The following is a 20,979-nucleotide window of genomic DNA, read 5'->3' as shown; positions in this document are numbered from 1 at the left end:
GGATAGCGTAGGAGAAAATGGAGAAGGGTAAAGGGGGAGGGGGGGTTAGTGCCTTTAAACAAACAGTGAGGCTATAGTGACTACCCTGACAACATTTAGCACTGAATCAGATATGTGGTATGCCTGTGAGGTTCTTGATTTATACAAAAGTCTACACTTTAACAAACTAGAATCAACTCACCGTTCAGTATTAGACTCACTCAAAGTAATGGCACAGTTGTGAGAGCAGACAAGAGAAATATGAAGTGGGATCCTAGCCCACCATGTAACCCCGAACACAGGGAACTGAAGCAAAAGGATTCTAAAGTTAGGATCCCTGCCTCTTTCTTCTTAGAGGACTAGAGTGAGTGGTTGTAAACCTACACACACACACACACATATGCAAACACATGCATGCACATGTATGCACACACAAACACACACACAGACACAAGCATGAACTCATGCATGCATATGCACACACAGAGAAGATTACAGCATCTTAGTGGTGTTTACAAGCCTCAAACAGTTTTTATTCAAGCAACTTAGTCATCATGAAACCATCTCTATCTATTCCTAGCTATTTTTGATGTTTCTGCTGATCCTAGCTTTAGTCTACGTAAGATGAGGAAAAGCAATACGTAGCATACAAACCTTTAACACATTATGTTCTGTTTCTTCTCCTGTTATGACATCGATCTTCTCAAGCAAGCATTTTTGTGATGGTTTGGAGGAAAAAGCAGCTGCTGATTCGATTAGGGATATGTTTTTAATAGGTTCTGCTTCAAAGAAATACAGGAAGAAAAATATATAAGACTGTTTTCTCTGCCATGGAAAGAATTTGTTATATCTTACTTCACATTTTAAAGGTCAAATTTGAGGAGATTAAAGCCACCTAATTTACTTTCTCTTAGTATTAAGTCAGTAATTTTAAAGTTTATTATATTTTAATCCTTACTAAAACAATTTTAATAGTGGATTATAGGCTTTTAAGTTGTGTGGACATTAAGTAAATGCCATTTACTTAATAAGAGACAAGGGGCTGGAGAGATGGCTCAGTGATTAAGAGTGCTGTCTGCTGTTCTATTCCCAGCACCCACATGATGGCTATTATAACACCAGCCCCAAAGGATCTGGTGTTTTGGGGTACACACATCATGCATATAAAGCACTCATACACATTGAAAAATAAGCACAAGACAAAAACAACAACAACAACAAAAACAATAGGAGACATTGAAGTTAAATATTTTATAAATGAAACAGTTCTTACCTGAATTTGAAGCAACATTAGGAAACTTCAAAAGAGATTTGAATGATTTTTCCTTGGCATATGAAAGATTTTGAAGTGGATGCTGGGTAAGCTTTTGAGTGCCCTAAGTGGGGGGAAATATGCATTGTTTAATCTTATACCTAGATATTTGCAGTAAGCCAAAAGATAGATTTTCTTTCTCAATTCAGCACCCAAGAAACAGCTACTGGGTTTTGTTCCAGGCTCCCTCTGCACAGAGAACTCGGTAACTGTCGTGAAGCATTGGTTTGAGAACCCACTATCCTAGCCTGTCCAGATGGGTCTGGTTTTAGGGAATAAGAGAAGCTGGAAGCAGGAAGCAGGGGGCTGTCCTTCTGTGTCCCACCAGGCTGGCCAAAGCACCATTGGCTTCTCTTACAGTGTTTTTCAGGGGTCCCAGAGAGTCACCACTGTTGTCTATTTCCAGGAATGAACACTCCACTAGATGTTTCAGAGAACAGGAACCCTAAGTTTTCCTTTAACAATGTTTGTCAATAGCCAATTGTGTGTGTGTGTGTGTGTGTGTGTGTGTGTGTGTGTGTGTGTGTGTGTTAGGCCTGCACGTGCCAAGGCGCATGTGTGAAGATCAGAGAGCAACTTGCTGGAACTGGTTTTCTTCTTCCACTGTGTGGGTTCCTCAGATCAAGCTCAGGTCACCAGGCTTCATGGCAAGAGCTTTACCACGGCGACATCTCCCCAGCCCACTGACAGTCACTTGCAACACACCGTATATCTGCTGTGACAAAAGATTAACAACTGTGCCAATCAGAGCTCTGGGTAACCCCTGCAGAAGAGTGAATGTGGAACAGTGCTACCTAAGTACACTTTTAAATCTTGCCTTTATGGACTCGGGATTCTTCCATGTTATTGAATAGGAAATCAGTGTAGTCCCTGAAACTACATGATGATGAACTGTCAGCACCTTCACTTTTAGAAAATAGAAATGCCGGCTCAGGCTCAGAGAGATCGGTGACAAATTTAAAAAGCACAGTCAGCCAACAAGTCAGGAATGCACCTTGACCCCCCCATATCACAAGGCTATGGGTTCACGAGGTTAATTAGAGGAAAAACACAAACTCTCTGGACTGCTCCAGCATCCTTAGGACATTCTCTTTGAGAGAAATGGGAAACTCTGGTCCGTTCATAAACCACATCCAAAATGTCCACGTGACATACTGACAAGTGTTCACTCAGACCCAACCTCTGTGGACCCAGTGGTAGCTTGTTCCCATAGGTGTCTCTGTCTCCTTTCTTACATTGTAAGCCTCTCTAGAGTACAGTCTGCTTTAGCTTTGAATAACTACTTAGGTGGACTTCAAACCTGGAAAAAGAAAATGCAAAATGAACCAAGTTGCCTAAACACTGAGTGGACTTTCATCTGAAGCTTGCTTGGTTCATTCAAAGATGTGAGCAATATCTCCGATACTAATAGAATTCCTCCTCCTCCTCCTCCTTCTCCTCCTCCTCCTCCTCCTCCTCCCCTCCCCCTCCTCCTCCTCCTCCTCCTCCTCTTCCTCCTCCTCCTCCTCATCCTTCTTTTCTGTCTGTTTGAGATAGTCTTACTATTTAATACAGGCTAGACTCAGACTATCTATCCTTTTACCTCAGCCTGCCAGTGCTAGGGTGAGAGGCATGGACCAGCACCACCAGTTAGAAATGGCCTTCTTGCTTCTTCTTCTTCTTCAGGAAAACACCAAATGGCGGATGACGCTGGTGCAGCGGGAGGGCCCGGAGGACCCGGGGGCCCAGGATTAGGAGGCCGCGGCGGCTTCCGGCTTCCGCGGAGGATTCGGCTGCGGCCTTAGGGGCCGCGGTCGTGGCGGAGGCCGTGGCCGTGGTCGAGGCCGCGGGGCTCGTGGAGGTAAAGCTGAAGACAAGGAGTGGATCCCCGTCACCAAGCTGGGCCGCCTGGTTAAGGACATGAAGATCAAGTCCTTGGAGGAGATCTACCTGTTCTCCCTGCCCATTAAGGAGTCTGAGATTATTGACTTTTTCCTGGGTGCATCTCTAAAGGATGAAGTTCTGAAAATCATGCCAGTGCAGAAGCAGACTCGGGCTGGCCAGCGGACCAGGTTCAAGGCCTTTGTCGCTATTGGGGACTACAATGGCCACCTTGGTCTTGGTGTTAAGTGCTCCAAGGAGGTAGCCACTGCCATCCGAGGGGCCATCATCCTGGCCAAGCTTTCGATCGTCCCAGTGCGGAGAGGCTACTGGGGGAACAAGATTGGCAAGCCCCACACTGTGCCATGCAAGGTCACAGGCCGCTGTGGCTCTGTGCTGGTGCATCTCATCCCTGCCTCCAGAGGCACTGGCATTGTCTCTGCTCCTGTGCCCAAGAAGCTACTGATGATGGCCGGTATAGACGACTGCTACACTTCAGCCAGGGGCTGCACTGCCACCCTGGGCAACTTTGCCAAGGCCACCTTTGATGCCATCTCCAAGACCTACAGCTACCTGACCCCTGACCTCTGGAAACAGATTGTGTTCACCAAGTCTCCTTATCAGGAATTCACTGACCATCTTGTGAAAACCCACACCAGAGTCTCTGTTCAGAGGACCCAGGCTCTAGCTGTGGCTACCACATAAGGGTTTTTATACAAGAAAAATAAATGAATTAAGTCTGTTAAAAAAAAAAGAAAGAAAGAAATGGCCTTCTTGGGAATGACAGCAGGGTACTTTAAGCTAAAAGGCCACAGAACTATCTTTCGATTGAGGACAATCCTAGTTATATCTACAACAAGCAAGATACAAACCCCAACTGACCAAAGGAAAGCCCTAAAAATCTTGGAATCGGCTAGATTTGAGAATGTTTTTCTTTTCATTTTTATTAGCATATGCAAATTTACAAAATAATGCATTTTGCTGTGGCACTCTGTGTGCGCATGTGTGTGCATCATGCATTTGTAGTACAGGTGCACCTGTGAGTGTGCTCATCTGTGGGGTGCAGGTGTTCAGAGGGCAGAGGAGGAAGTCATTGGTGTTCCCCTCTGTGGCTCTCTATGTTAGTCCCATGAGATTACCGTATTCCCTTGTAAAACAAGAAGCTTGCCATTAGCTAGGCTAGTTTTCACACAGATCCTGAAGATCCAAACAGATGCTCATACTTCCTCAGCAAGTCCTCATACCCACTGAGCCATCTCCCCAGCCCCTGGGGATGGTGTGACATTTTCATACATACTTACCATGTTCTTTGATCATAAAAATCTCTGCCACTTCATTAACCTGACTCATTTAAAGTAGCCCCAAGACAAGCCCCCTTAGGCCCAGCTCAGACATCACCTTAATTTAAGTAAAGACTGGAAAACCCTGTGAGGCATGGACGTGTGGAAGTGTGCTACAGCTTCTCCACAAGCTGCCCCTTGCTTTCAGTGATGCTGTCTTAGAAATCAAAGTTTTGAGCAAGGCCCAGCAGCTGGGAGATTATATAAGAATGATAGCAACATCCAGGCAATGGTGTGCACGAGCCTCTAATTCCAGCATGCAGGAAGCAGAGGCAGGCAGAGTTCTGTGAGTTTGAGACCAGCCTGGCCCACAGAGCGAGTTCCAGGGCAGCCAGGGCTGTTACACAGAGAGACCTTGTTTTGAAACAAAACAAAAGAAACAAACAAACAAGAAATGAATTGGAGTTTTCACTTGACACATATATTTTCTAGACAAGTAAAGTACCCAGGCTTTTCTTTTCAAATGCAAAAGGTTATATATATATATATATATATATATATATATATATGCTTTTCAAAGTAAACGTTGAGCTGTGGTTACTAAAAACATATTGGCTCATTACTGTAAACAGGGGACATTTATTCAGTAATGTAACCACTGAGAAGTTGCCCTCGCTCCAGTAACTTCTCTCTCATGCTCAGGCAAGGAACTCTAAATTCAGTGGCCCACGGAAAAGGAAGACATGAACTCAGGAGACTTGGGAACAGCTCCAGCAGGAGAAAGAGGAAGAGGAGAGTGGGAGAGAGGTGTGAGAATGGCTAAAGTTCATAGTATAAACATATAAAGCAGTCAAATGATTTTTAAAGAAAAAGTGCTGCTGAAAATGCCACATTAAAACATTACTAATTGAGTTTAACTGCTGCGTGTTTCTGAGAGTTTCAAGGGTACTTTGGGCTTAACACAAGTCAAAGAACTGTTGGACCCTATGGCATGGTTTCTCAACCTATGGGTGGTGACCCCTTTGGGGAGTGGGCTTCAAATGACCTTTTCATAGGGACCATTATGCATATGAGGTATTTACATTTTAACTCACAACAGTGGCAAAATTACAGTTATTAAGCAGAATAATTTTATGGTTGGGGGGTCAGCACAACTTGAAGGACTGTATTAAAGTGTCGCAGCTTTAGGCAGGTTAATAAACACTGCTCTGTGGGCTTCATAGCTATTGTTCAAACAGCTGGGACATGCTTCCCAACGCCTTTTGGAGTTAAATAAAGAAATTGTGACTTTTAACCCAGAACTGAGAAGTGGGCTTGAACTGAATGCTAATTAATTTGCCCTTCAGATATGTGAACAACAGTTCCCCTAAGGTAGTTTGTCAAAAGCTTACCAAAACTCTTTCCACCATGTTTTCTCCAAAAACGAAGTCAGAGCTGCAGCTTGTAAATGAACACTCGTCTTCCTTTGGATGGCCTCTACGAAAAAGAAATGAGCGTTTGGTCTCTTGAATTTGTGGATGGGTCTACTTTAAGCTTTAGCAGGCAAAATAATTAGGTGGTTTAATGTGTTTACAGACAACATAAACATACTGCTTTATTCATTCCAAATGAAGGAGACATAGAGGAGAAACAAACATGAGCTACGGACTCCCAAGGGTAATATTCAGAATATTGTTGCCGACTGTGACAAGATTGGAGTCGGCCTGTATGGATGAGCTCATTCACGATGTGGGTTGCATGTTTAGCTGGAGGGCTGCCCAGCCGCTGTCTGGCTGTGCTCCAGGCATCTCTAATCAGTATCCCGTATCCCAAGTGGCCACCGATGCTTCTAGCACTCCAAGCTCTTCAGTGTCTCATCAATTATTCTTGAGTGTGTGTTGTCTTACTTTTCCTCCTCCAAGAAAATTTAGTTTTCTATTAAAATTGTTCTGCACGATGAAAAAAGCCAAATGTGTAGCCCTCTCTTCGTAGGCAGATGTGCGGAAGGGTCTCGGCGCATCCCTATGACGTCATCATTCTCTACCTGGATTCCGCATACTCATGTGAGCCAGCATTTTGTCCACAGCCAGTTTCAGTGACCTTTCCAGCAAAACTTTCCATCAACGCCAGTAATACTAACTAATATTAACTTCTCACTCCTTTTATCAGCACAATGAATTGGCATTAATCATAGCACCACAACTGATTAGATAGAGGGGAAAGGACATCAAGGAAAAAGGAAGATTAATAGCAAGACAAATTGTATCTGAAACTTGGTCATATCTTTTTGAAATATTCTGACCTGAGTCCATGAGGTAATGAAGGCAATACAATATGATGATGATGATGATGATGATGATGATGATACAATACAATATGATGGTGATGATGACGATGATGACGATGACAACGACGATAGTGAAAGAGCTGAGGTATTCTGAAGAGCTCTCTAAGCTAACACTCTTATAAAATGTGATGGCTGTTCCTGGTTGTCAACTTGACTACATCTGGAATGAACTATAATCCATGAGTGGAGGACACACCTGTGACCCAGATCGTGAGGCTGGAAGATCACAAGCTATTGACCTAGATCTTGACATGGAGATCTTGAAGCAAAGTGGCCATGAAAAGCTTAGGCCCAGGCAAGGTGGTACACACCTTTAATCCTAGGAGATGGAGGCAAGCAGATCTCTGAGTTCAAGGTCAGCCTAGGACAAAGCAAGTTCCAGATCCAGGGGTGGTGTGGTGGTGCACACCTTTAATTTGGGCCACACCTTCTGTTGGAGGCCTACATAAGAACACTGGAAGAAGTAAGATTCTCTCTTCTTTGCTCGCTTGCACTTACTTGCTAGCACACCTGTTGGATCCCAACTTATACAGAAGACCAGCTGAAACACCCAGCCTCGTGGGACTGACCAGCTACTAACTACTAGCTACCAGCTTCTTGGACTTTCCTTTCACAGCTGCCCATTGTTGGGTTAGTTGGACTACAGACTAAGTTGTTACAATAAATTCCGTTACTATAGAGAGACACTGCATAAAGTTCTGTGATTCTAGAGAACCCTGACGAATACATAAAAAACATGCTTTCGAGAAGAATGTTGTCAATTTATTCATGCAATATCAGAAAATTACAGTATATGGAGAGTTGAAATGGTCAAAGAAAACAAACGGGGAAAGGAAACATTTTGGTTTTCTCATCAGATTGAAGATCCCTATTTAGAGAATTGGCAATGCAAAATTCTCCGAAGTCTGAACCATATTGAGCAATGACATAACATCATAAGCAAAATAATTCCTGGCCTCATATAATAGGTCAGAGTCAAAATCATTAAAAAGTATTATGTATAATCACTTTCGGATTACATGCCTGAGGTGTATGTAAATCTGTGTGTATGAATTTTATGCTTAAAGTTGGTCTCATTCCTAGGATATTAATTACCATATGTGCATCCAAATATCACAAAAATCTAAAAAAAATAATAATTTGAAACCCTTCTAGTCCCAAACACTTTAAAGAAGGAACGCACGAGCCATATTGATTATTTTACCCTGATGGTGCCTCTGAGATGCATGGATCAGTAGACATCTGGACTGAACTTCTGGCATTTGATAAATTTTCACTTAGTAAACTAGAGTCCGCTTCAGAAATCTGGAAACAGAAAGGAGAAAGAAAGAAGCCCATCTGAAAGTTCATTAGATTTGCCCTGTCTACAGCCATGCGTGTTAAACGTTTCTTGTGTCCAGCTGCACCCCCAGCCCTTTATGTGCCTCACCTCTGGTGAGGTGCCTTCACAGCTCTGTGTATGCCGTACTTCTACCGCCCATAGTGTACATTGGAGTCGACGGACAGAGCTAAGAGAACTCACCCATGTCATACAACCAAATGGAAGTGATGTTAACTACAAGTTTTTCCGAATACTCACAAAGCACATGGACATATTTTACCCACTTGCGCTTAATTATTTTTCTGGATCAGTAGAATTACTTTTCAGGACTATTTAATCCCTGAAAATATCCTAAAAGCTTCACTACCACAGCCCCCAGTGTAAGCAGAAACTCTGCCCATCTCTTCATCCTGACATTTTCCGTGGGTAACTGAGCCGGCTGAGACTGGTTTTGAGCATCTACATAAGGTGCACGCCCACATTACTACCATAAATGTGGGAATGAGGGATTTCAGAGCCGGAGTGAGTTCAGTCTGTTTCACTTGAATTTTTATACCAATCAATAAAAGTATTAATGTTTCTCTCTTATGATGGGAACTTAAAAGCTGTCAAATGTCTACAGGAGAGCATGTACTTTGGTTATCTGAGTTTAGGGTATAGGCTGGTAACCTTGTAACCTGTCCCCTATCCCTCAGTCTAAATGATAGTTTTCACTCTCTGTTGTGTAAAATAGTTTTAGGTATATTTGTCTTGATTTATATACAGTAAATGGACATTGCAGAATTCAAGTTTTTAAAAATATGTGATATGAAAGCAGAGAGAGCTCTGTTTAGGGACATTATTTGAGGGAAGGAAGAGGACCAGCAGGGGAGGAGGGATGAAAGGCAAAGAAAGATGCTCTATGTGCATGGAAAGGCTATGAGTGCACTAAATGAGAGGCATTTCCCTTAGGAGCTAATGATCAAGCTCAGCGCCTTGTGCTTGCTGGAGAAGTGTTCTACCACTGAATCAATTCCTCAACCTTATAAAGAGAAAAATTTTAAGTATTTCTTTAACTTTTCGAGATCATAATATAGTTACTTCATTTCTCCATTTCCTTTCCTCTCTTCAAATCTTCCCATATACTTCCCTGTGCTCTTTCAAAATCACAGCCTCCTCTTTTCACTAACTCATGTTACATGCACGCATGCATGTGTGTATATGTGCAAATTCCTAAATACACAAACGCAACACGCTTAGTCTGTGTAATGCTGCTTACATGTGTCTGTTTTCGGGACTGAGCATTCCATAAAGTCACCAACAGGACTGCCTAAACATGAGCTGAAAGAATATGACAGTAATAACTACACTAAAGTGGACCAGGGCAGGGGAAGTAAGGGGGCCTCAACCCTACACAAAGAACTACAGGCACCTAAGGCATGCAGGAGAAATAGTCTTCCTTAAGGAAGAGCATACCGACTGGTTCTCTAATACCGAAAGGAAATGTTTTAAAGACTATAAGAAGTGGGGTTACTGGGGTTGGGGATTTAGCTCAGTGGTAGAGCGCTTGCCTAGCAAACGCAAGGCCCTGGGTTCGGTCCCCAGCTCTGAAAAAAAGAAAAAGGAAGAAAAAAAAAAGAAGTGGGGTTACCTACATGTCTTAGTTAGGGCCTCTATTGTTGCGACGAAAAACACCCTGACCAAAAATCAAACTAGGGAGTAGCTACTTGTATTCTAATGTTAATTGAAACACAAAGCTGTTTGTGCCAGCAGATCTATGCGTAGCTTTTGGGAACCTGTCCCCAATTAATGTTGATTGGTAAATAAAGAGATCAGCAGCCAATAGCTGGGAGGAGAGACATAGGCAGAGGTTTTAGGTTTTCTAGACTTGGGAGGAGGAAGAAGAGGGGGAGGGGGGGAGGAGGAGGGGGAGGGGGAGGGGAGACAACATGTCTTAGGAGTGTACAGGACAGAGAAGCAGAGTCACCTGTAAAGGGGCCAAGAGAATGTGGCCCAGAGGGCTGCTCAGTTGGTTCAAGAGCAGCCAAGATGGAACCTAGAAGTTAGTATGTAGTAACTCGGAGTTAGTTATCGGCGGAGGTAGATTCTAACAACATGGAGGCTAGGCAGCTGCCCAGCGACTGTGCTGCTTAAGACATTAAACTATAGGGTTGGGGATTTAGCTCAGTGGTAGAGCGCTTGCCTAGCAAGCGCAAGGCCCTGGGTTCAGTCCCCAGCTCTGAAAAAAAGAAAAAAAAAAGACATTAAACTATAAAGGCCGTGTGTGTGTGTGTGTGTGTGTGTGTGTGTGTGTGTGTGTGTGTGTTATTTGGGAACATAAACCATTGAGGTGGGTGACATCGCCATTCAATATTAATGTATTTTACTACAGTTTATTTGGCTTAGCCTTCCAGATCATAGCCCTGCATTGAAGGAAGTCAGGACAGGAAGCAAACATGGCAGGATCCTGGAGGCAGGAGCCGATGCAGAGCCACTGAGGGATGCTGCTTACTGGCTTACTCTCATGGCTTGCTCAGCCTGCTCTCTTACAGAACCCAGGACCACCAGCCTAGGGATAGGGCCATCCACCATGGGCTGGGCCCTCCCCACTTGATCACTAATTGAGAAAATGTGTTACAGCTGGATCTCATGGAGGCATTTCCTCAACTCAGGCCCTCTCCTCTCTGATGACTCCAGCTTCTATCAAGTTGACACACAAGACCAGCCAGCATACAAAGTTTATATTTTCATGCCAACTCTTTATGTAAATGGTGCCCTGTTTTGGTTCAATTATGGGTGACATGAAAATTTTTACTAAAAAGTAACAGAGTGGACACTGGTTTATCAAGTTTTGATACATGTCAATAAAGAACATAAGCTGTAAAATTCACTTAGGGATAATTTTCATAGTCAAGTTGGAACCATGGAATTTCACAGATTATGTGTCTATGGCATTCCAAAGACCATCTTAAAACAGAAAACTCAGTAATAGGCAGATCCAGTTGGCCTCTCAGAAACTGGGGATAATCCCTACTCATTGGATCTTTAAATTATGAAGAAATATTTGCAAACCAGAACTGGAACCTTTCTGTTTTATAATTTAGGCAGAAAAAAAGCAATAAATAATAAATTGTAGTTTTGAGAATCTAAGGTCAGTGCCCTGAAAGTCAGGTACAGTAGCAAACATTTATAAGCCCAGAGCTGGGCAGTAAGGAGGCAGATTTCTGGGGCTGCTGGCCAGGCAGCCTGATTGTCAAACTCTGGGCCAATGAGAGACCCTGTCTCAAAAGCAAGGTTGAGGGTTCCTGTCAGATGACACTCAAGGTAGTTCTTTGCCCTGCAAATGCACATACATGCATATGCACACACAGTTGAGGTTTAAAAACGTCATGACGAGGAACAAATATCACTGCACTTTGGATGTAATAACATAATAAAAACTTGGTCTATACTTACAGCATATACCATTCCAAAATGGTATGTAATATTTCAAAATTTTTCTTACAAAATTTAAGACTAATTTAACACCTTTCTCCCTGGCATTCCTAACTAGACAAAAGTAATTACAAAAGTATAGTTAATGAAAACTTTTAGTAATCTAAACATAAAATTAATTAAAATTTAAATCTAAATTAATCTGAAATTAAGATTATGTTTTGCCTTATAAACTACTCATGAACTGCCATGATTAGATTATTGATTAAATTATTGATTATTGATTAGATTATTATTAAAAATCACAATGGGCTGGAGGCTGGAGAGATGGATCATTGGTTAGGAGCACTGACTGCTCTAACAGAGGTCCTGAGTTCAATTCCCAGCAACCACATGGTGGCTTACCACCATCGGATCTGTAATGGCAACTGATGCCCTCTTTTGGTGTGTCTGAAGATAGCTACAGTGTAGTCATATAGATAAATATAAAAATCACAATGGGCCTCACAAAATCATATCTTACAAAGAAGAGGGTTTGGAAGCATAACAAACTTGGAAACTGCTGACCACATTCAAGTCCCTCTTTTCACTGATGAAAATAGAGTGTTGGGTTTGGATAACTGTAGGTAATTTCTGGGCAAGACTACTTCCAGTCTGATTTCTCCTTTCATCAAAACGGCTGATATATTTCACTTCCTGTGTTACTATCAATGTGTTCTAGGAAAGCCAAACCAGTTGAACAACCTCAAGTGTTTGAAGACAAACGGCTGATGGAAGAACCCAAATCCCAACCACCTAAGCTGTGTCCCACTCCTCCTGAGTACCAGAGCCAGAGCCACGGCCACAGAACATTCTGGAGTCCCACATCCGCATGCCCCACACAAAGGCTCTCACTTTAGGAAAACTTGCTGATCAGGGATTCAGTGTTCAGAAGCGAGAGTTCTTACCTGTCTCTGGAAGCTCTTACGGTCCCCTACCCCACCCACGGTTATTCTGTGTGTGGAACCTTTGCTGCTGCTCTCCGTGAAGACGTGTCTGGTGTGAACTAAGTTGGCAAAGCTTCACTGCAATGTTGGACCGCTGGGTATGCAGAATCGCAACCCCCCCCCCACTCCATTATTTGACTACCGCGCCCTGCCCATCTCATCGCTCCCCGGCGTTTTATACTATCATCAATCTGGCTTTCCTACTATGCTCACGAGTTCCCACTGCGTGCTACACAGCTTTTCCACTTGGGACTGACAGCAACCACAAAATCTGGTCCGGGGAGCACTCTTTCATTTTATATGATTACCAAGAACGTTTCAGTGTCACTTCTATCACTGGGGATTTTCTTACCTTGTGCTCGGTATTTTCCTTAGTTTCGCAGGTTTTCGATGCACCAGGCCCAAGTGTTGTGCCTCCTTTTTGACAGCTCTGAGTTCGAGATGGCTGTAGAACAGCGGGTCGTAGAACATGGTCCGAAGGTCTCACGGGGGGACCTTGAGAGAGCAGAATGAAACAACCAATACATTGTGAGTGAAATGCTCCTTTGCCTCTATTTTTAAATGGTGCTCAAAAAAAAAAAATCACAACCGAAATTTCGGAGACACACCACACACCACACACACACACACACACACACGCACGCACGCACGCACGCACGCATACACAGAGGTGGGGAGAGAGAGACATTAAAATATGCATGGTAAGCAGAAGCTATAGACTGCAGCCATATAAGGTCATAAGTCTGCCTATTTTTCTAAATTACTTATGAATTAACGTTTATTTATATCTCTTCTCCAAATATGCCCCCTTTGAAACTTGGGTTTCCACCAATGTTCTGAGCTTCCTTACTCTTTCACTAAAGCTTTCCTCTCCTCCTTGTGGCGGCTCAACCTCCAGGTGTCTGACCTTTATGCCAGCCTCAATAGCATGGCTTTGTCCCCTCCCCACTTCCGGGCAGCTGCAGGGATTATGTAGCTTGCCCGACATGTTGTTCTTCTTCTACATTTTAACACAATTTCCCTTGTGCCTCAACTAAGTAAGTGGATGGATGGATGGATGGATGGATGGATGGATGGATGGATGGATGGATGGATGGATAAGTAAATAATAGATGGTGAAATGTAGAATTTCCGGGATTCTTGAAACTGAAGACTCATACCTTGCCCTACGTTGTTCATATCATCATTCCTTTGCAGCAGACGTGATGTCATAAAAACATTGTTTTTCCTCACTGTAAGAAAAAGAAAACATTAAAAAAACCTTTGAAGTCTGTGTCAAAAGTCTACACTTTAGAGAAAAGGCCTACTCAGGAATCACCAGTAGATGTCGCTATTGGCACTAATGCCGCTAGAAAGTAGTGCTCATTGGAGCGCGAGTAAAAGGGACTGCCAGAGGAGATTTGCTACCTACTTCTGCTCAACTCTCAAAAAGTCTAAAATTAGACCTTTGACAGAAGGGGTAATCTTATTTATAATAATTAAATAATGTTCCTTAAGAAATTTGCAGATTACAAACCCCGAAGTGATAACGAATCCTGTGTGCGTGTGCATACCTCTCATAGAGTGCTACAAGATTATACATAAACCCTTTGCATCTTTTAAAAACGATACTCAGGAGAGAATTAAAGATGGCAGCTATGCCGATTGTTTGTTTGTTGTTTATCAACTTGACACAGGATAGAGCCGTTTTGGAAGAGGGAATATCAATTGAAAAAATACCTACATAAATTAGGTCTATAGGCAAGCCTGCGGGGACCTTTTCCTGATTGGTTATTGATATGGGAGGGTCCAGCACACTCTGGGCAGTGCCACACCTGGGCAAGAGGTCCTGGTTGTTGAAGAAGCAAGCTGAACATGCGAGAGAGAAACCAGGAAGCAGCTTTAGCGCCTCCATCCCCACCCCACTCCCTCGACTCCTTGGTCTCTCTGCTTCAGTTCCAGCAGGCCTCCAAGGTTCCTGCTCTGACTTCCCTCCATGGTGAACTATACATTTTATATAAATTTTAAGGTGAAACAATCCCGTTCCTCTTCTAAGTTGTTTCTTCTCAGTGCTTTGTCACAGTGACAGAAATTAAACTATGGTAGCAAAGATGCCGGTTTGTTTTCCTCTAGCTTGTTGCTGGGTTACGATTGGTTGGCTACCAGTACAGATTGCTGCGCTTTTCAAAGAGAGGCAATTTCCTTGATACTACAGTGGCCAGGCATTTAAGTAACGGAGACCACAAGAGAATAAGAAGCACTTCTTTAAGGTATTCTTTACCTTATCATCTCATGAACGTCGGAAAGGAATTGCTGCTCCAGCCAAAGCTGGATTTAGTAGTCTTTATTATCTGCATTACAAACTTGACATATAAATTGTACCATATTCTCATTTCCAACAGCACTTATGATTCCGCAGAGCATACATTACAAATGCTGTTTACTGATTGGTGTCCTCCAGTGTGGCCATCCTTTGTGTATCTGATTTTTAAAGATGAAGTACTTACATAGATAAAGCAAAGCTTTGCACAGAAATGTAGTAAAATAGAGTGTTTTGCCCTTGGGATTAGCCTCCCCTAATTTCTCTTAAACAGCTTGTCCTGTGGGTTCTGAAAGTCAGTTGAGCTCAGACGAATCTCTTCTGTGACTGGAAAGTGTCTGATACACTGTTGCACAACTATGATTGTGATCATTGTTATTAATATGGATTCATTGGTTTGAAAATCACAGTTCTTAGGTAGAGAATAATCAATCAAAAAGAAAGAAGATAGATGATAGATATTAGATAGATAGATGATTGGCTGATAAATAGATATAGATAGATGATAGATAGATAGATAGATAGATAGATAGATAGATAGATAGATAGATAGATGATTGGTAGCTAGATAATAGATAACAAATAAATTTCATAGTGATAAACACAGGAAAATGCAGTTTTTTGTTCAGTACAAATAAAAGTTCCCGAGAATGTAAGTCACCGTTAAACGTGGAGATAGTGCCAATCATTTGATTGTGCTAAACATTTCACCATGATAAAACTGTTTAATTGGCAAAGCACTGTGGATTTCAAGTAAGGAAAAATAACATTTTCTTTAGCTAAACTCTAAGAATCATATTCTAAGCCTTAGAACATGAATCCAAAGCAGGGTTATATTTTGAATACCGCAAAAGCTGCATTTGTAGACAATATCGAATAAAGCAAAGAAAACCATTTTTATTTTGTAGATTTTCCCTCCATAAAGCAATGAATGCTTATGGCACAAAGTCTGAAGACCTATTATGAAGAGGATTCCTGAAGACTTGTGATGTAGAAAGAAGGCCAACTAAATTCCCAACTGACTTAGCATGCAGTGCATAACAGAATTCTCCTTTAAATACAGGCATCTGCTTATTTCATATATGAAGTCCTAAAATAGGCCAAGTTCAAACTTTTGGCCAAAAATAACCTACATTGCCTGGAACTGTGAAATTTGTAAGATAGCCCTCTTGCATGCTTAATTGTGGCTTATCTCTCATTTGTCGCTCAACAATTAGTATCTTATGATGTCTAAGAAAGAAAACTCATCAGTGAGTGATAAGAAAGGTTTCTGAGGCATCAGAATCAGGATTGAGGTTCTAAGGAGTCTGTCCTTACCTGGCCTGGAGGGAGGGAAGGTTGGGACATCAGTGAATGACGAGGACCTCAGGCGCGCCTGAGACAAGGCTGCCACTAAAAGCAGATTGCAAATGCAGGTCATTAAGGAACTGGGTCTTTTGTCTAGTTCGACTGGAACTCTGTTGTTTGGAGAACAATTCAGATCTCCAATTTAAACAAAAAAATTTTTTTTGTATTTTTAATTAATCAAAACAGAGGCTGATTCCATATCATAAATTAACTAATAACTAATAATTAATAATTAATTAGTTAATAGCTGCTTTGCAAAGCCCAAAGGCTGTTAAAGACATTAGGCAGAGGAGCACTGGGCTGTGTTGGTGCACGGATGGGCAAGCTGTGTTCTCAGCTGGCTCAGAAGACACTGTGTAATAAGGGTCTTCTTAAAGTGCCAGCACGTTCTTCTTTTGCAGGTGCTTACTTTTAAATGGCCAGTTAGAAAGTTTTTTTTTTTTAAAATAATTTCACATTCAGCACAACAGCCAAAACTATACCTACCTCCTAGAGACTGAGAATCTGTAGTACGAAGCGTAACAGATGAAGACCTTACACGCTTTCTCAAGAAGCCAGTGAATTCTGAAAGAAATTCAATAGGAATGGTAACGTTGTTTAAAATAACACACAGTATGGGAGGATAATCAACGTTTTTTGTTTGTTTGTTTGTTTGTTTGTTTGTTTTTTAACGTGCTTAGGTCAGCATTTTACAACGTGCTGACTCTTGAAGCCCAGAATGAAGTATTAGGGATGTTAAGGTGATTATAAGCCTACAGGTACCCCGTATTAGCACAGAACAGGTAGACACGAGTCTTCTGTGGGGATCTATACACATTCTGAAGTTCTGCAGAAAATCACAGAGGCTATGCGCTCACATCACTGTTCTCGGGTATCTGCCTGCCATCTTTCAAACCAAAGGTCAATCCATGTGTGTACTTAAGGAAAGAAAGGGGTTGGGGATTTAGCTTAGTGGTAGAGTGCTTGCCTAGCCAAGCACAAGGTCCCGGGTTCAGTCCTGAGCTCCGGGTCGGGGGGTGGCGGGGAGAAGCAAGGCAGACCATTAAGTTTCATAGCATTTGTGCCACAAGTGCAAACACTTGCGCTTGCTTGCCTTTTTTCTTTTCTTTTTCTTTTTTTTTTTTAAATAAAGATTGGGGTTAGTGTTGTGCAAACCAGAACGTAATTCATTACCAAGCTCTGCTGCTTCATCCAGGCTGTCTTCTGCAGGTCTCTGAAAAGACATAAAACTCCCAGTGAGAGCTGAGTATTTTCTGTTTTTGCATCAATTTTCCACCCTGCTTCTGTATTAAGAGAATTCTCAGGAGCCAGAGCTCTTCAGCTCACAAGGACAAAGCAACACACCACAGCCTCACCAAGAACACATCAACAGAGATGTCTAGCCCAAAGGTTACAGATTTCAAGGACTAGGGAATCACTTCCAAACACTTGTTTTAAATGCAGATTTTTTTTTTTCATTTTTGAGGCACCCTCTCTCAGGATTCTGCAGTGCCTGATGTGGAGTGAGGGCGAGCTGCCTTTAGTTTGTCATGTGAGTCGTTTGCTAACGACTGCGTGTAAGAACGAAAACCGTAACAAGGTGGGTAGAGCTGATCCTCTGGCTCCCACAGCCCCAGGGTGATGTTTTCACATCACAGAGAATCTTTAAGCCCTTCAAACTAGAATCGGAGTTGCATGCTGGGGCTTTTCAATACCCAGTTTTAGGCTCTTTTAGCAGTGAGGGACAAAGGAGGTCTTAACCATCCTAACCTTTTTCTGTCTCCCCACCTTTTAAAATTACTGTAAATAAGCATATTGTTTTTGATAAAGCACTCTACCCACAGCCTAGAGATTTTAACCAAACTGCTGTCCCCGAATCCCAGCTACATGAACACTCTGTGGAGAACTAGACAAACTCATGCAGCTACCACATCTTGGTATAAATGCCTCCTTAAAGTGCTGTTTATCAGAAACAAAATATCTTGATCTTACCTTAAAATTGTGTTCTCCTTTCTCAAAAACAAATATTGGTTGAGCAATGACATATTTTTCTGTAAAAAAAAAAAAGGAATAGTCAAGAAATCAAAGCACACTGACATCTCTAATGCCACCTAAAAAATACTTCAAGAAAGTTTTTTGGTTTTGCAATTTTCTTTTGGTGATCTGAATGATGATAGCCCCCTCAGAAGAATATGTTTGAATATTTGGTTCCAGTTGGTGGAAATGTTTCTGAAGCATTAGGGTGTGTGGACTTGTTAGAGAAGGTCTGTCACTAGGGGTGGACTTGTTAGAGAAGGTCTGTCACTAGGGGTGGGCTTTGAAGTTTTAAAATCCCATGCCAGCTCAGTCTCTCCTCTCTCTCTCTCTCTCTCTCTCTCTCTCTCTCTCTCTCTCCCTCCCTCCCCCCCTTCCTCCTTCCATCCCTCCCTCCCTCCCTCCCCCCCTTCCTCCTTCCATCCCTCCCTCCCTCCCTCCCTCCCTTCCTCCCTCCCTCCCTCCCTCCCTCCCTCCCTCCTTCAGTTCCTCCCTCTCTGCCTGCCACCTGCCAGTGAGGACGTGAGCTCTCACCTACTGCTCCAGCATGATGCTTGCCTGCCTGTGGCCATGCTCCTTACCATGATGATCATGCACTAACCCTCTGAAACTGTAAACAAATCCTCAATTAAATGCCTTCCTTTATAAGTTGCCTTAGACACAGTATCTCTTCAGAGCAATAGTAACTCTGACTCAGGCAGTGGGCTTTGAGGATTCAAGAAAATGGTGCTATTCTTAACTTTCTCAACTTCCTTTCCCTCCCTCCCTCCCTCCCTCCCTCCCTCCCTCCCTCCCTCCCTCTCTCCGTGTCTTGTGGTTGTGGATCAGGGTATGGACTCTGAGGTGTTTCTTTGCTCTACCATCCTGGACTCTAACCTGAAACCATTAGCTAACTTAAATGCTTTCCTTTATAAGTTATCTTGATCGTGGTATTTTATCACAGCAACAGAAAAGTATCTACAGCACTTAACTTTGGGTGAAATCCTAACTATTGCTGATAGATACAATTAATAATGGAAATAATACTGGGGGCAGATGATAGCAGCGTGTATATAAGGAGAAAGATAATCTCTTTAAAGAAGTGGTTCTCAACCCGTGTGTCACAACCCCTTTGACAAACCTCTATCTTCAAAAATACTTACATTGCAATCCATAACAGTGGCAAAATTATAGTTGCGAAGTCACAACAAAAATAATTTTATGGTTGGGGGAGAGTCACCATAACATGAAAAACTGTACTAAATGATCAGCATCAGGAAGGTTGAGAATCACTGCTTTAAAGGAAGATGCTCAGGTTGTAGGTTCAAATCCAAATACCGTAAAACCACCACCACAACACAACCATGCCGTAAGAGTTTAAAGAAAACAAAACATAATGGCCCATCTTTAGACTCTCACTGGGACAATGCTTAGGGCATCTTTTAGAATAAAATTTCAATGGGTAAGAAATCTCATCTGAGAACAGTTCTCATTGCACTGTACCCCAGGGTATAAATGGCTGGGCACAGGGCTTCATGCCTCCACCTCAGCTCATAGGAGGCAGAGGTAAGAGCATTGGGAAGTCATTGTCAGCATATTGTCTTAGCATGCACTTTTCACCCAATGGGACCCTGCCTCAAAACAAATCAACCAGACAACGAGCAGAAGAGGCAGGCATGCACTACATGGCATCCATGCAATGATCCCCAAACTCGTGTTTTCTTTACTGGAGTTGCCCTATACTAAACTGTGTTTCCAATATTTGGGTTAAAGATTAGTCTTACATAATATGACAAAATAAAACCCCATAAGTTTTATTCATCTCTCCTCTTAGTCTTCTCCCAAACCCCTTTCTTCTTTCCTCCCTCCCTTCCTGCTCTTCCTTCCCTCTTCCTTCCCTCCCTTCCTTCCTTCCTTCTTTCTTCCTCCCTTCCTTCCTTCCTTCCTAACATCCAAATCTATGAACCTATGAGGGTCATTCATGTTTAAACCACCACAGTAACTGATGATAATACATCAATTCACACTCTCTCCTTTGAGCAATCGTTGTTAACATTACTGTCAGGGGTGTACTCTGATGCACTAATTTGGATCCCTGAGCCTAATAAAGCTCCAGCTGGAGAATTTTAAGAAACTATCTATCACACAGTCACATCTTCTAAATTCCCCATGATCACGTCCTGTCAGACAGTGTCTAAAACTCCACCACACTAACTCTAGCTATTCCCCCAGGAACCAGTTGAATCAAAGTAACTTCTTTTTCCGTCCCACTGAGACACACCATTCAGTTCTTATGTGCCTGCTTTATCCGCTATGTTACATCTCTCTCTACATGAACATGTAACAATGCATGAGGTTACAGGTTGCAGAGAAGACACTCATTAAAACTTGGGCTCCTTCCCCTTCCTCTGGGTCCTGTGCTGTCAGCAGGGGCTGTGCTACTTTGTGGTAGCTCTGATGGAAGTAGGTCACTCGCTGCTCTTCAAAAGTAGCAAGCTAAACTGATGATGTCCCAACGAACAACAAAAGGCCCAGTGGACGACAAGACAAATGCTTGAGCCTGTCTCTGACCTCCATGTGCACACACATGTCACTCTACGGAAGCATCCTATACCCATGCACACGTGTAAAAAGATGTGGTCGAGATAAACAGGCAGCATCAGCTCGAGTCTGCTAGACACAGCCTTCGAGTTAAAAATCTGTACACTACACACACCAAGGTCAAATTCATAAAGGTATCAGGGTAGACTCCTGGAGTCAGTGCAGAACTCTGTGGGACGTGCTGAGGCTGGCAATTAGTGAGGAGTGAAATGACGTCATTCAAACCATACACCAAGACTGATTATGATCCAGTGTAATCCAC

At 42.6% G+C, this 20,979-nt stretch overlaps 1 protein-coding gene and 1 pseudogene across 8 annotated transcripts in view; one reads left to right on the top strand and one right to left on the bottom strand.

The window, feature by feature from the left end:
* Positions 1-20,979, bottom strand: part of Ranbp3l (RAN binding protein 3-like) — a 55,269-nt gene that overhangs the window by 7,801 nt on the left and 26,489 nt on the right. For 2 of the 8 annotated variants that reach the window (XM_039103548.2, XM_039103545.2), the window contains exons 2-10: positions 18,096-18,154; positions 17,298-17,337; positions 16,611-16,688; positions 13,639-13,710; positions 12,831-12,973; positions 7,962-8,062; positions 5,823-5,907; positions 1,253-1,355; positions 634-761 (exon numbers count right to left, since the gene is read on the bottom strand). In XM_039103548.2, the coding sequence (XP_038959476.1) occupies positions 634-761; positions 1,253-1,355; positions 5,823-5,907; positions 7,962-8,062; positions 12,831-12,973; positions 13,639-13,710; positions 16,611-16,688; positions 17,298-17,337; positions 18,096-18,154 (809 nt within the window). The other 6 variants (XM_039103541.2, XM_039103542.2, XM_039103543.2 and 3 more) reach the window with 6 other exon arrangements.
* On the top strand, positions 2,953-3,856 carry Rps2-ps9 (ribosomal protein S2, pseudogene 9; annotated as a pseudogene).

Source organism: Rattus norvegicus, chromosome 2 (assembly GCF_036323735.1).
Source record: "Rattus norvegicus strain BN/NHsdMcwi chromosome 2, GRCr8, whole genome shotgun sequence".
NCBI lineage: Eukaryota > Metazoa > Chordata > Mammalia > Rodentia > Muridae > Rattus > Rattus norvegicus.
Note: the sequence above shows the minus strand (reverse complement) of the source record. Positions and strands in the feature narration are given on the sequence as shown.